The sequence below is a fragment of the Synchiropus splendidus genome, chromosome 15, assembly GCF_027744825.2.
Source record: "Synchiropus splendidus isolate RoL2022-P1 chromosome 15, RoL_Sspl_1.0, whole genome shotgun sequence".
Classification (NCBI taxonomy): domain Eukaryota; kingdom Metazoa; phylum Chordata; class Actinopteri; order Syngnathiformes; family Callionymidae; genus Synchiropus; species Synchiropus splendidus.
In genome coordinates, this window is record NC_071348.1 from 2961496 (window position 1) to 2975489 (window position 13994).

Below are 13994 nucleotides of genomic sequence, written 5' to 3' on the forward strand. Positions count from 1 at the left end.
CATGTCTCCATCAGACAGGATCAGCAAACACTGCAGTCAGCTAAAGAGTATTGCAGCACTAATGGCTACAGTTGATAACATCAAGTGGTGAAACTATCATACGAATGTTCTCCAGTTTTGAAAGACTGGCAAGAGAATCCGCATCTTCTATTGGACAGAAGGAAAAGTCAAGCCCACAAGACCCTTGACCTGATCTCCATCTGAGCCCTGAGATCCAAGAAAGCAACACCAAGATAGGAAAAGGGAAGCGCGGACGAGGCAGAGATGGCGGTGTATCTGACTGCTGCAAGATGGACACTCGCTGGACTCAGAACATCAAATCCAGACTGAGGCTGGAGTTTCTGTGGTGCTTCCACAGGGTCACCCTGAACATGTCAGTAGATATTTTTGAATATTGCACTAGTCACTTTACCAGGGGAATATGGAACCCATTTGTGGATAAAGTTTTTTTTTTTTAAGTCCAAAAACCTACAAACCTCATGTCCTCCTTCACCACCTCCACCAATCACCTCTGTGGCCTTCCTCTCCACCTTCTGCCTGGCAGTCCCAACATCTCAACATCTTCATCTACCAATGCATGTCTCTCTCTCTCTCTCTCTCTCTCTCTCTCCTCTGTACATGTCCAAACCATCTCCATCCAGCCTCTCTGACTTGGTCTCCTAAACACCTGAGCACATGTGCTGTCCCTCTGATCCTATCATCATTCTGCTCACTCCCAGAGAGAAGCCCAGCATCTGCATCTCTGCTACCTCCAGCTCTGCCTCCTGTCTTCTCCTCAGTGCCACTGTTTCCAAACCATACAACATTACTGGCCTCACCACCCTTTTGAACCCTTTCCCTTCCATCCTCGACTACACCTTTTTGTCACACATCACACCTGACACTTTCCTCCAATCATTCCATCCTGCCTGCACCCACTTCTTCGCCTCTTTCTCACACTCTCCATCGCCCGGGACAGTGGAGCCTCAGTACTTCAGTACTTCTTTATCTCTACATCCTGTAACGTCACCTGTCTACTTGGCTCCCTCTCATTCACACACATGTATTCCATGACTTCTGGCTGCAGATATAGAATATTAATATATAAAGTATGTTTTATATACATATATATAAAAACGTTTTGCACAACAACTCAATAACTGAGGGAAAATGGAGGCACACTAACTGAAGTGCAGAGTGTTTACAATACAATACAATAAGGAAAGATCACGTGGCATATCAACACACAGAAAAACACTGCCTTCAAAGACAGCACCAGACTCAGTAGACAAGGCGATATGTTTCCTAAAGCGCTGCTCATGAATATTTCAGCCAAATCTGCTTTTCACATGAGCATGATTATAAAGAGACGCGCACTGTACAGTTAAGACAACATCATCACATATACTATTTATTTTACAGCTTGAGGAGACCCAAGGGCGCCGCAAACCCACATCTTCATAAAGAGCCCGGTTCTGCTCGGAGAGCAGCTCATTAACAGTTGGGCGTAAAGGAAGCGCAGCCGGCGATGTGGAGCCAGATTAGAGGGGCACGTTCAAGAGATGAGGGCTCCGGAGAATATACAGCACAGAATCAAATATTGTATTGTTTGACTGGTTCTGATGTGCAGAGCAAGTGTGGAGCCGCCGCCGGGTACAGAGCCTTTGTGATGTCAGAAAGTGCCTGCAGCAGCCTCCAGAGGACCGATCTGATGGGACACGTCCGAAATATAACTTAGTCCAAGCGCACAGGGGAGTCCCACAGGCTGCACACCAGTGAGGACTGAAGGTGCCCGCTGCTCTTAGAATCGAACATGCTCCGCTGACAGAGCGAAACCCCGCGGGTCACTGAGGAGCAGCCGGTCATGCACTTCTGGTGAGATCCAGCTGGTGATACAGGGTTTGGTTGTTCTCCCATACGCCACCTGAGCTATTCTGAAACTGTCACTTGTGTTCATCTGCCTCCAGTGAACCTGGACAGATGCTTCCCAGCTGAAGTGAGAGCAGGTTACAGGAGTGTGGGGGTACAGAGGAGCGCGTGGTGGCCAGTCAGCAAACTGAGAAGCCCTCCAGCTGTGAGTGAAGAACCTCACAACTGCGCCATGGTCCTGATGTGGTGAGTCAGACATCCAACCAGCAGGGGGAGGGCAACTACACTCTGCACTGAGGCGCTGGGAAGGAAATAAGGACAAAATTTAGACTAAATAAGTGTCATTATTTCATAAAAATTACCTTTGAAAATGACTGTATATTATTCCATTTCATACACATTGTATTTTAATACCTTTTTTTGTTTTTTTTTCTCGTTTCTATTAAAGTATTTTGAGGAACAAGCTGAACATCCACCACAGGGACACACACAGACAGACACTTTAGCCGGATTTGGATGGTGGGAGGAAACCGGAGTGCCAGGAGTAAACAAACAAAACTCAACGCAGACAGTGCGGAGGGTGGCACCACTGTGAAAAAACCTGCCCAGAGAGGCCACAGAGGTCAGTTCCATCTCCGTCAAGACGACTGCTAACCTGCGCTCCTTTCTTACAACACTGAAGGAGTCGGAAATAAATGTAAAAAACATAGAAAAGAAAAAAAGTTAGTTATCAGTCTGAATCATTTCTACACGATGAGATTCACAGGGTTACTTGTGAGGACCGCACAAACACAGCGACTCACGCGAGAGTCGACTGTCAGACCAGCACAGGACGCCAAGTTCCTAACATTGGTCTGAGGATGTGAAAACAACATCCAGAGCCAGTGATGTAATAAAGCCAATGGTTCCGAATGACAACAGCACGAGACCTCAAGCCTACATTCTAAGAAACTCAGAGGCTAAAAGGTCATGGTGAGAAGAACAAACGGCCCTCAAGAGTCAACAGTGAGAAGTGAACGGACAAATCTAGCAAAGACATCCATAACTCATAGCAGCCTGTCACCAAAGCGAGACTTAAAAATGGAGGGTGAGAATTGGATATCCATTTTTATCGATCTTGGAGAGAAGATCGATACAGGTTGTGTTTCAAACACAACCTGTGTTCGGGTCAGTCGAATCCAGTCTTATAGATTACAGACTGGATTCGACTGACCCGAATCCAGTCTGTAATCTATAACTCGCTTCTTACACATCCATCCATTCATCTCCTCCAGGAGGAAGCGCAGCAGCAAGTCTCTCCGCGGCTGCACCGGTGTGGCGTCGCAGGTCAAGACGCAGGGCTCCGTAAGACTGATGCGAGCAATCATGAGGCAGCTGGAGACAAATTGAGAGTGATTCCCCCGGAGAGGGCCGCGCTCCTCATAACCAACCCTGTTCATGAGCTACTGTACTTCCAGAGCTCATTTTGCAGGCTTCCAAAGCCGCTTCAGAGACTCGCCTCATCGTGGGCCGACACTACCCCGTCACAGTCAGCGGCTCCAGCCGCTCCAGCGTTCCAGCCGCCTCCATTTGCCGAGATGGCTCTCACAGCAGCCGTTTGCATCACACTCCCGTCTCTCATCCTGCTGTTATTAAAGTTAGAGGCTGCGCCATCCACCACGCTGTGGGGGGGAGGGGCTTCCCACTTGAACTGTTGTGGCAGTGCTTGAGAGTTGGGGAGGTGTTGATGGCGCACGTGTGACCTTGGTCACCGGTGCGCCCACACTGCCTTCATCCACTGCTCCAACACCCACCGACTGGCCGACACAAGCCAGCGATGGTGGTGGATCAGCATCCCAGCTGCACATGCACTAGCACTCTGGAGAAATGTGTGTCATAGTGGAGACGAGGAATAGGACCTACTGAGTTTATCTTCCCGGGAAACAGCCTCATTTCTGACGTGTAAATGAAGAGATACGCAGCGCGATTTGTCCCCTCTTTGGAAGAGTCTTTGATTGCAGCAGATGCTTTTCTCCTCTTATGACCGCTGCAACCTGTTCCAACTATTAGACCCAAAAAGGTGAGCGCTCTTCCCATAACCGGGCCTGGGTTTCGATGATAAGTTTCACACGAGTTTCACACGAACATTAGCGCGTCAGAGTCAAAAAGTTCAACTGAAAATTGCATGCCATTTTGCAGCAAATGACTGTCATAATTGCTTCGTAAGAGTCACAGAGGTGTGATGGTTTATTGGCACAAACTAGAAGAACTTAGGTCACACTTCACCTGGAGGTCTCGCCGATGGTGCATTAAAGTATTTATGAGGATTTCTGGACAATGCCATGAAGGTGGAAGGATGTAACTATCAGTGTTGTAGTCGAGGCCAAATCCAGAGCCGGCAGAGACCAAGAGCCAGACTTTGAGGGCCCGAGACCGAGGAGAGGGGCCAGAGTCATAGACCGAACTGAATCAGTCAGTCATAGACACACATTCACTTCTTACAGCAGAAGAAACGCCAGTCACTTTTTCCAAATGAATCAACAACTATAAAAATATTTTTATTTTATTTGACTTATTAACAGCACTTTATTTCGAAGCACTTTCCTAGTTGGTGGGACCCCCACTGACCATGGCAATAAATTCTATTCTGAACTACTAGTTCTACTAGTAGTTCAGTATCAATGCTTCCTTGGTGTCCTGTCATGTTCCTGCCTGCTTTAAGTCCTCCACTATCATTCCTGTTCCCAAGAAGGCCAGGATCACAGGACTGAATGACTACAGACCGGTGGCACTGACGTCTGTGGTCATGAAATCCTTCTGCTTCTCACCTGGACTCATTGCAGTTTGCCTACAGAGCCAACAGATCTGTGGACGACGCAGTGAACCAGGCCCTTCATTTCGTTCTGGAGCATCTGGACTGCCCAGGAACCTATGCCAGGATCCTGTTTGTAGACTTCAGCTCTGCCTTTAACACGGTTCTTCCAGCTCTGCTTGAAGACAAGCTTCGCCAGCTGGACGTGCCTGACTCCCTCTGCAGATGGATGACAGACTTCCTGACCAGCCGGAGTCAGCGTGTGCGGCTGGGGACGACTGTCTCCGACACTCGGACCCTCAACATCGGGTCTCCTCAGGGCTGTGTTCTCTCTCCATGGCTCTTCTCCCTGTACACTAACTGCTGCACCTCCAGCCACCAGTCCGTGAAGCTGATCAAGTTTGCGGATGACACCACCATCATCGGGCTCATCTCAGATGGAGATGAGTCGGCTTACAGGAGGGAGGTGGAGCGGCTGGTGTCCTGGTGCAGCCACAACAACCTGGAGCTCAACGCCCAGAAGACAGTAGAGATGGTCGTAGACTTCAGGAGAGTCACAGTTTCTATGTCCCCTCTCATGTTGGCTGGTTCACCCATTCCTATTGTAGACTCCTTCTGCTTCCTAGGAACCACCATCACTGAGGACCTTAAATGGGAGCCAACCATCAGGTCCCTCATCAGGAAGGTCCAGCAGAGAATGTTCTTCCTGAGCTACGGAAACTACGACTGCCGACGAAGTTGCTGGTGGAGTTCTACACAGCCATCATCCAGTCCATCCTCACCTCCTCTATCACTGTCTGGTACAACAGCGCCACCTCCAGGGACAAGAGCAGACTGCAGCGCAGCGTACGTCCGTCTGAGAAGGTGATCGGTTGCAGCCTGCCACCTCTTCAGGACCTGTATGTCTCCAGGACCCAGAGACGTGCAGGTGGGATCAGAGTCGACCCTTCTCACCCTGGACATGGACTGTTTGTTCCTCTTCCCTCTGGCAGGAGGCTACGGTCCATCCAGACCAGAACCTCCCGTCACAGGAACAGCTTCTTCCCCTCGGCCGTCAGACTGTTGAATTGGTGAACAGCCTTGTTGTTATTTTATTTTATTTACTTTTTTGCACGTTATTCCAAAACACTTTCCTAGTTAGTGGGCTCCCCACTGACCATGGCAATAAATTTGATTCTGATACTGAGTTAGGTCTTTCCTCAGTTTGATTCGGGTCTCGCCTCCTACATTGGTCTCAAGCCCTCAAAGTCTCGCTCTTGGACTCGGGTCAGGTGGACTTAGCTACAAAATTATAACAAGGTTTAGAAAGTATGAAAAGTGTCATGATGCTTTACAATTCCAAGCGTGTCCAAGTGTTTCCTGGTGAGCTCAATATAACCACCAGAACTAAGTACACATAACACTTCACTCTCTTTACAAAGCCATGACTTCCACCATGTGTTCAATATAACTGTTCTCTCAAGACTGAGCCTTGCCACGCAGTAAAATGTATTTCTTTGCTCAGTAAATACTGTGAGGAGCATGTTAGGGTCACGGGGTCCAGAACTGGGGTCACACAGTTGGATTCTAAGTGAACAGTAGAAAGTTCCTGCAGCTGAGTCACTGCCGAGTGCTGGTCCCCGCCGCTGTGTTCTCATTGGTTTAGGTGTCTGCTGCGGTGAAACTACCAGGACAGATGCAATTTTCCAAAGAAGGAAGGTGATTTTCCGGAGGTCTCAGTGGAGCGCCTGCGTTCTGCTTCTTCAGCAAAACAAGCATGGCTTCTGCCGTGGAGAGGATCAAAAGTGCAGGTCAGTGTTTCCATGGATGTGGACAGCTGGCTCTGAACACTGCCGTGGAGCTCCGAGTTTCAATCAGTATCCATCATCTTTTATTTGTTTTATCTTTTGCTTTTGCTGCGAGCAGACTTCCACTGGCCAGATGAGATCTGTTTTATGAGCACAGCTGCTTTATTTACTGCTGCGGTTTCACTGCAGGTTCCTTATCGTCAGCGTCACCCCACGGAAGATTAAAGCTCTCTGGTTCGGAGGACCTGAGCTGTAGTTTTGGGTCTCAATGAAGCAGCTCATTCAAACATGTGACAGAACATGTCAAATAAAGACAAAACTATATTGTTTTCCAATGGACTGCAAAATCATGATTCCATGACGTGTATTTTGTACGCTCATTTTGCCATTCAAACCCTCATTTTCTTAGGTCCGAATCCTCCCATCACTGCTGAGCCTCTCCTGCAGACACCTGGTCTAATTTTAGCAGGAACAGTGAGGTGAGATGGCCTGACGGCTTATTGTGCAGCAGGTCCTCCTGACTGTCCCTCCTCTGTGGAGCCTGTGTAAAGGTCACTCCACAGGCTGCAGCAGCGATCGACACCACAGGGACTTCATGGGAAGCTTGTTAAGCCCAGCTCCCTCGAACATCCAAGCAAAAAAACATTCACCTATTGAGTTCCCCAGCAGCCTGCCTGTCAGAAGCCTCCAACTTTCTGGAGCACGCTTTCAAAGGGAGGAAAAAATACATACAAAAATTGCTTGTTTTCTCCTCCGTTGGGTGCAGAATTGATTTGACAGAAACCAAAAGGCTTCTCAGACGAAGGAGGCGGCGCGGCCGCCGCGCCTCAACAGTCCAGAGAGCCGACATGAGAGATATTCATCAAAGTCCTTAGGCAGCTGCGGCAATGAAAAATGCTTCTTTATATGCCGAGCCTGGGCTGCAGCACGAGCCACCAAAACCATCTTCAATATTTTATCAGTCCTGCTTCACACAGGTACTTGCCTCTGCCCCCCTTGTGGTTTGGAAAGGTAATTTTATGGAGGTGACAGGTGCCAGTCTTCAGAGGGCTTCCCTCGCACAGACACAGAGAGGAGGACGGAGGAAGAAGGAGCAGCGCCTCGGGCGTGACAGCAGAAGACGGGCATCTTATTAGACCACACCAGACTCTCACTCTCACCCACATTCTCATCTCAATCCCGGCTGACACACACTCACCATTACTCCAGATTAGAGCTCAAATGGACTGGGCTGAAACATTTCAATGAACATTAACCCTCACCTCGATATTCAGAGTTTGACAACTGCTGCCATTAGTTTGCAGAACGTGTCCATCCAATTGCCACTGAAGGTGCCTATTAAAAACATTGTGGAGCGGCTGTGACTCCCGTGAAACAACACATGCATGATTCAGAACCTCCGCTCGGATTCTCACCGCTACTGTTTCAGACCGGACTAAAGCTTGCAAATCCTTTGAACCCCAACCTTCTGAGCCATCGACCAAATACATCTGACCCGTGTATGCACCACTCCAGCTCAGTCCTTCTCTGAACAAGTCAGTATTCCGAAATGACACGCCAGTACAGACTCTTTCCCCGGTTTCATGCCGCTCTCCGCTCAAACAAGTTCCTTAGCCGACCACTGGTGGCGTCAACTTTCTGTCAGCGCAGTCCACTTTAGAGCAGGAGGACACATCAAAGGACACATTGCTACCACCGCACATTTTGAGCAAGGCGAATTGAAATGGAATTGGACGTTTCAAAGCCCAACACAACAGTTTGCAGCCATTTCTGTTGAGATTCGGTTCCAAACTTAAAACCCAGCAGCCGCAGCACTAATGGAAATTCACAGTACAGCTGATCAATAAAAAAGAATCCTTTTAAAGTGAATGGCAGGACGTTGTAAATGCTCGTAAATTCATTTAAAATGTTATCAAGCGCAACGTCACGGTACAGGCACATTGAAACAAGCAGTGACTGAGCTCAGCAGTAATGGGGCTCAAAGTCCAATAAAATACATCTGACTGGAGGGAGAGTCAAGGCTAATTGAGTACAGAAAACAAATACCTGCCAGCCGCCTCACTTGGATGCATGATGGAAGGTGGCTCCAGAACCTGGGCCCGGGTTTGAATCGGACGTGGGCAGGAAGCGTCTCTCTCTGACAACATTAGCATTAGGCTTCATTGGAGAGCAAATCACGCAGAGCAGTAAATATGATCTGTTACCTGGCGCCATGTGACGTCCTGAAGACGGAGCGCGCTCAGAATGGATGCTGTGGAATAGCTTGAGAGACCTGGAGGGGAAAAGAAATGCCTTTGAAATCGTAGATCATTTCGAAATGACTCCCTGAACCATTGTAACAGCCAGGCTCAGATCCTTTACGGTAAGAAAGGAAATCTAAGCAGCACATCAGCAGCATGCGGCTTATTGTTCAGGCTTCCTATTGACACCATCTACGATCTCAGTCGTCCCAAACGCTGGATGAATGTGAGCAAATAAGCAAAGCTTTGACACTTCCCGCTGTTCCCACATATATAAAAAAAATAAATTGTTGTTCATTTCACTGTCGATGGGGAATTAACTCCAAAATAAACCAGACTTTTCCCATGTCTGCTCAAAAGTCAGTATTAATATATAAAGAAACGACAGATTTATGTATAAATAACTGCACCACCATCCAATAAATCAACATGGTTACATCTAGAATAAATAAGTCATGGTATTTTCAATCCAATTCACTCCAATAGGCCAGGCATTCAGTGACATATTTACTTGTTTGATAGTAATATTTCTATGCATAAAAATACGTAGATAAATGTAGGTGACCTGATTTCTATATGTTCAGAAGTCAAGTACAAGTCGGCTTCTTACACTGAATCTGTATCTTAATATATCCTTTCACATTAGTTAGTGAATACGTTTTGAACAACATGTTTTCAACAAGCACAAACGCGTTTGTTGTTTAGCATGTAGCCAAGCTTTGCTTACGCGCTGCGCAGGCAGGGTTCGGACAGCTGCTGGGCTCCATGCCACACCATCGTGAGTTAAAGCTATAAACAACAACAACAACAACAACAACAACGACACCTCGACGCGCGACTTTTTCCGCGGATGTTCACGGAGAAAAAAAGACAACAGGTGGCCGTAAATGGTGTGGTCACGTGATCGAGTTCGGCTCAAATACAGACATATTTTTCCCATAAATTAGTCAGAGATTTATATTTGTAAAATGTTATCATCTGTTGATCATTGTACGATCATTTCAGATGATCAGAAAAAATACGGCTTCATGCTCAGAGATAGAGAGGTGGGTGAGAGAGAGAGGGAAGGAGCGGGAGAGAGAGAAGACAGAGAGAGAGCGAGGGACAGAGAGAGAGGGAGAGAGAGAGAGGAAGAGGGAGAGAGCGAGAGAGGGAGAGAGAGAGAGACAGAGGGAGAGAGACAGGGAGAGAGAGAGAGAGACAGAGAGAGGGAGAGAGGGAGACAGAGGGAGAGAGGGAGAGAGAGACACACAGAGAGAGACAGAGAGCGAACATCCTTCGGGCTCCTCCGGAGTAAATAGCGGTCCAGTTCCCGAGCTCGGGTCCCACCTGCGCGCCGCTGCTCTCGCCCTGTTGTGCTCTCAGTTTCAGCATGGAGTTCCCGACTCTGCCCGCGGACGCGCTCGCCGACTACCAGGACCACGCGTCACAGGCTCCCTTCAACGCCACCTTCTCCGAGGACCTGCTGCTGGAGCCTCCCGGACGGAACCAGAGCGACGGGTCCGAGCGCAGGGACGCGGCCCGCCTCGTCATCGCCGTCAGCATCACCGCCCTCTACTCCCTCATCTGCGTGGTGGGGCTCCTGGGCAACGTGCTGGTCATGTTCGGGGTGGTCAGGTGAGCGGCGCGGGGACCAGGGGGGCGTGACGTCACGGCAGGTGCCGACGAGAAAGTGACTCGAAAAAGAGGGGCTCGCGGCTCCGGTGCGCCACTGTCAGGGTCGGTAAAATAGCATAAACTCGCTCCAAAATAAAGAGAAGAGCGCGTGACTGCGCCGAAGAAGTCGTCAGCGCGTGGAACAGCTCAGCACAATCACCTCGCGGGAGCGACCGGTGTCTGTGAGGGACTGGAGCTCGAGCCGGTGAGGCAGTCTGTCTCCAGGCGGACTGGGTTGCAGACTAACTGGGTCCGTCCGAGCCGGTCCAGCTTTGACCAGTGGAACTTCCTAACGGGTGCTGTGTGGGGAGGAAGAAATACGAAAGAAATGTCTTTGATTTCATGACTACAATATCAAAACGATGAGAAAATAGTCACAAATGGAATCGCTAATCTTATATTGAAAGCTTCTCCCAACTGTGTGGGAGACAAATTGAAATGACAAATACACCCCTTTGTGCTTTGTTTCAGTGCAGTTCAACTGACATCTTGATGTTTCCCTCTTTAGAAATGTTTATTTTGAGACGTAAACGCTGCGCTCTCTCACGAATGGATTGTGACACATTTGTTTGACGTCATGCATCTCTGTATGTCGGCTCTCTCCAGGTACACCAAGATGAAGACGGCCACCAACATCTACATCTTCAACCTGGCGCTGGCCGACGCCCTGGCCACCAGCACGCTGCCCTTCCAGAGCGCCAAGTACCTGATGAGCACGTGGCCCTTCGGCGAGTTCCTGTGCAAAGTGGTCATCGCCATCGACTACTACAACATGTTCACCAGCATCTTCACGCTCACCATGATGAGCGTGGACCGCTACATCGCCGTCTGCCACCCGGTCAGGGCGCTGGACTTCCGCACGCCGGCCAAAGCCAAGCTGATCAACGTGTGCATCTGGATCCTGTCGTCGGCCGTCGGCGTCCCTGTCATGGTGATGGCTGTTACCAAGGTGACGGACAAAGGTGAGGATGCTTTAGCTGCTAAATAACAGCCATCGATTCCTCCTCTTCCTGGAGCTCCTGTGCTTCTGCGGCTCTGCTGAAAGAAAACACATCTGAGAACACCCCCCCCCCCCGAACCCCTGCCCCCTCTATTTAACTCTAATTGCCTCTCGCTCCACAGGCACCACAGCTTGTGTTCTCAGCTTCCCCAAGCCCGAGTGGTACTGGGACACGGTGATGAAGATCTGCGTCTTCATTTTCGCCTTCATGGTTCCCGTCCTGGTCATCACCATCTGCTACGGGCTGATGATCCTGCGTCTGAAGAACGTGCGGCTGCTCTCGGGCTCCAAGGAGAAGGACAGGAACATGAGGCGGATCACCAGGATGGTCCTGGTGGTGGTGGCCGCCTTCATCATCTGCTGGACGCCCATCCACATTTTCATCATCGTGAAGACCATGGTGGACATCGACCACAAGAACCTGCTGGTGGTGGCCTGCTGGCACCTGTGCATCGCGCTGGGCTACACCAACAGCAGCCTCAACCCTGTGCTCTACGCCTTCCTGGACGAGAACTTCAAGCGGTGCCTGAGGGATTTCTGCCTTCCCTACCGCACCCGGCTGGAGCAGAACAGCTTCTCCAGGGGGCGCAACAGCGCCCGCGAGCCAGCGTTCGTCTGCGCGCCCGCAGTCACGGAGGGACCTCCCGCATGACTAGGCATGGCTCAGCTGCGGGGGAGAGGCGTCCAGGACGACCTGCAAACGGAAGTCACCCAGTTCTCCACTACCACCGGCCTGTGAGGCTGAAGCTCCGCCCCCTCTCCCGGCGCTGAGACTGCCATGATGACGTGAACGCACACCTGGACCAGCAGTGCTGACTGCCAGCTCCCGGGACTTCCATGCCTCATTAGAAAACACAGGTCTCACCATGTCTTCAGGACCACCATCGATCGGATTAACTGTCGAGATATTGATCCTCTGACAAACGCCACCCAGGAGCTCTGTCACGTGACCTTCATTAGTCATCCGTCACGGCTAATGAATGTCAGGGTGACGGCCAGGAAGGTTCAGATCTTCCCCTCTTCCTGGCTCCTCACCATCACGAAGCTCTTCTGCACGTCCAACCACATGACTCTGGGAGCCAGTGAAGCTCTGGCCTCCCTGCACACGCTCATAATCCAAACAGGGTCGCTGCAGGGTCGAGGCGCGTGTGGTCCGACTCCCAAGCAGACTGGCGTTTACTGTCGCTGACTCATCACTTTCGCCACTCCAGCGGCTGCTTTTCGTGAAGACGCGAAGCCTCCTCGTGCTGAATCCATCACTCTCCAAAGGGCTGTCAGCGCTGATCCATGATGGCTGTGAATTCAAATCAGGCGTTGCTTGCTAAAACCAGCATCTTTTGAGTGGATTAGCCTGTACCGCGAGATCCGACCACCTCCCAACAAGACGCGCCAGGATGGGACTTGTAACGCGGAGGAAGGGACATGACTCTGGCTGGATCCAAGGTATAGTTGGTGACCGCAGCTGTAGTTTAGGTTAAGTCAGGCTTAACATAGCTGAGTGGCTCCTGTCATGCTAGCATTTAACTAGAGGATGAAGGCGAGATCCCCTGGAAAACAATGTTCAAACATGAGAAGCTAGTGATATTGTGAGGTGTTCTAGGCAGGAGGGGACAGACCCAGGACACCTGGAGCCAGGGAAGGTTGGTGGGGCGTCTTTGCTTTGACTGCTGCCCCCGCGACGTAGACACACAGCCCCTTTCAAACCCTGTGGCTTCACACTCCTCCCCACGGATCTGAACCGCCATGGTCGCTGAAGTGGCCGGTGCATGTTGTAAACAAAGACTTCATGTTGATATTGTACAGGACACGTGTAAATAAAGAGCGTACGGACGATGCTGCTGCTGCTTAGTTGTCCAACAATCCCGCTTCACTTGGTAGTAAATATTAAGTCTGCACTGTAGCTGAAGCTTAGCAAGTCGTCCGCTGCTGCCTCCTAGTTTAACTGAAGCTGCTGCTGCTGCTGCTGCTGTGTGTGTCCACCTCACTGATGGAATCAGAACCCTAACGCCTTACTCAGCATTACCTTGTTCCAAGTGCTTGAAGACCTTTGGTCTTCACATGTGACTGTAGCTTCTTCACTGGTGTCAGTGTGTTGGTGTGGTGGTGCCTCAAATGCCAGTGCGGCCTCACAGGAGACGCCGATGTGATGAAGGGCGTCTCTATTGGTTGAGCGAGCGCAGGTCATGGCCCCGGGATAAAGAAGCTCTGATGTCGGGGTCCACAGGCTTGATCGGAGAGTACATGAGTTTTTTGTTTGACAAAATAAAAGAGCACTGAACATTTTTGGTGGCATTTTCTCATGTCTGGAAATGGGAATGGGGTTTGTCTTGTGCCTGCCTCTGTCACCGGACCGGATCCGTTGGAGGTGGAGCCCCGGCCCCTGCTGGAGCCCGGGGACCTGTTGAGCAGATCCCTGAGGACCCACTCAGATCAAGCTTTCTTCGACGTCATCGCTCAGGTCTTCTTGCAGACACCTCCCACCAGGGGTCGCCCTTTCCTGAACTCCATCCTTCTCCCTCGTCTTGTCTCATTCAGCGTTTTTTTCTGTTTTTAACCGTTAACTTTGATGCAGCAAATTAATTTTTTTTAGCAGATTTCTGTTTTTTCTTCTCTTTTGAAACTTTGCCAGGGTACTATTTTATACGATTGAATGTTTTTCAGCTGTGTCAGTA

At 50.0% G+C, this 13994-nt stretch overlaps 1 protein-coding gene and 1 non-coding gene across 2 annotated transcripts; one reads left to right on the top strand and one right to left on the bottom strand.

Moving 5' to 3' along the window:
• Positions 1-2442: 2442 nt before the first annotated feature.
• Positions 2443-2525, bottom strand: LOC128746862 (U6atac minor spliceosomal RNA). The gene has a single exon (XR_008412604.1). It is a non-coding gene; the product is annotated as a U6atac minor spliceosomal RNA (small nuclear RNA).
• Positions 2526-9895: 7370 nt separating this feature from the next.
• On the top strand, positions 9896-13588 carry oprd1b (opioid receptor, delta 1b). The gene is made up of 3 exons (XM_053888167.1): positions 9896-10283; positions 10929-11284; positions 11445-13588. Exons 1-3 carry the CDS (start codon positions 10039-10041, stop codon positions 11972-11974), a joined length of 1131 nt encoding a protein of 376 aa, XP_053744142.1. The 5' UTR covers positions 9896-10038; the 3' UTR covers positions 11975-13588.
• Positions 13589-13994: the final 406 nt, after the last annotated feature.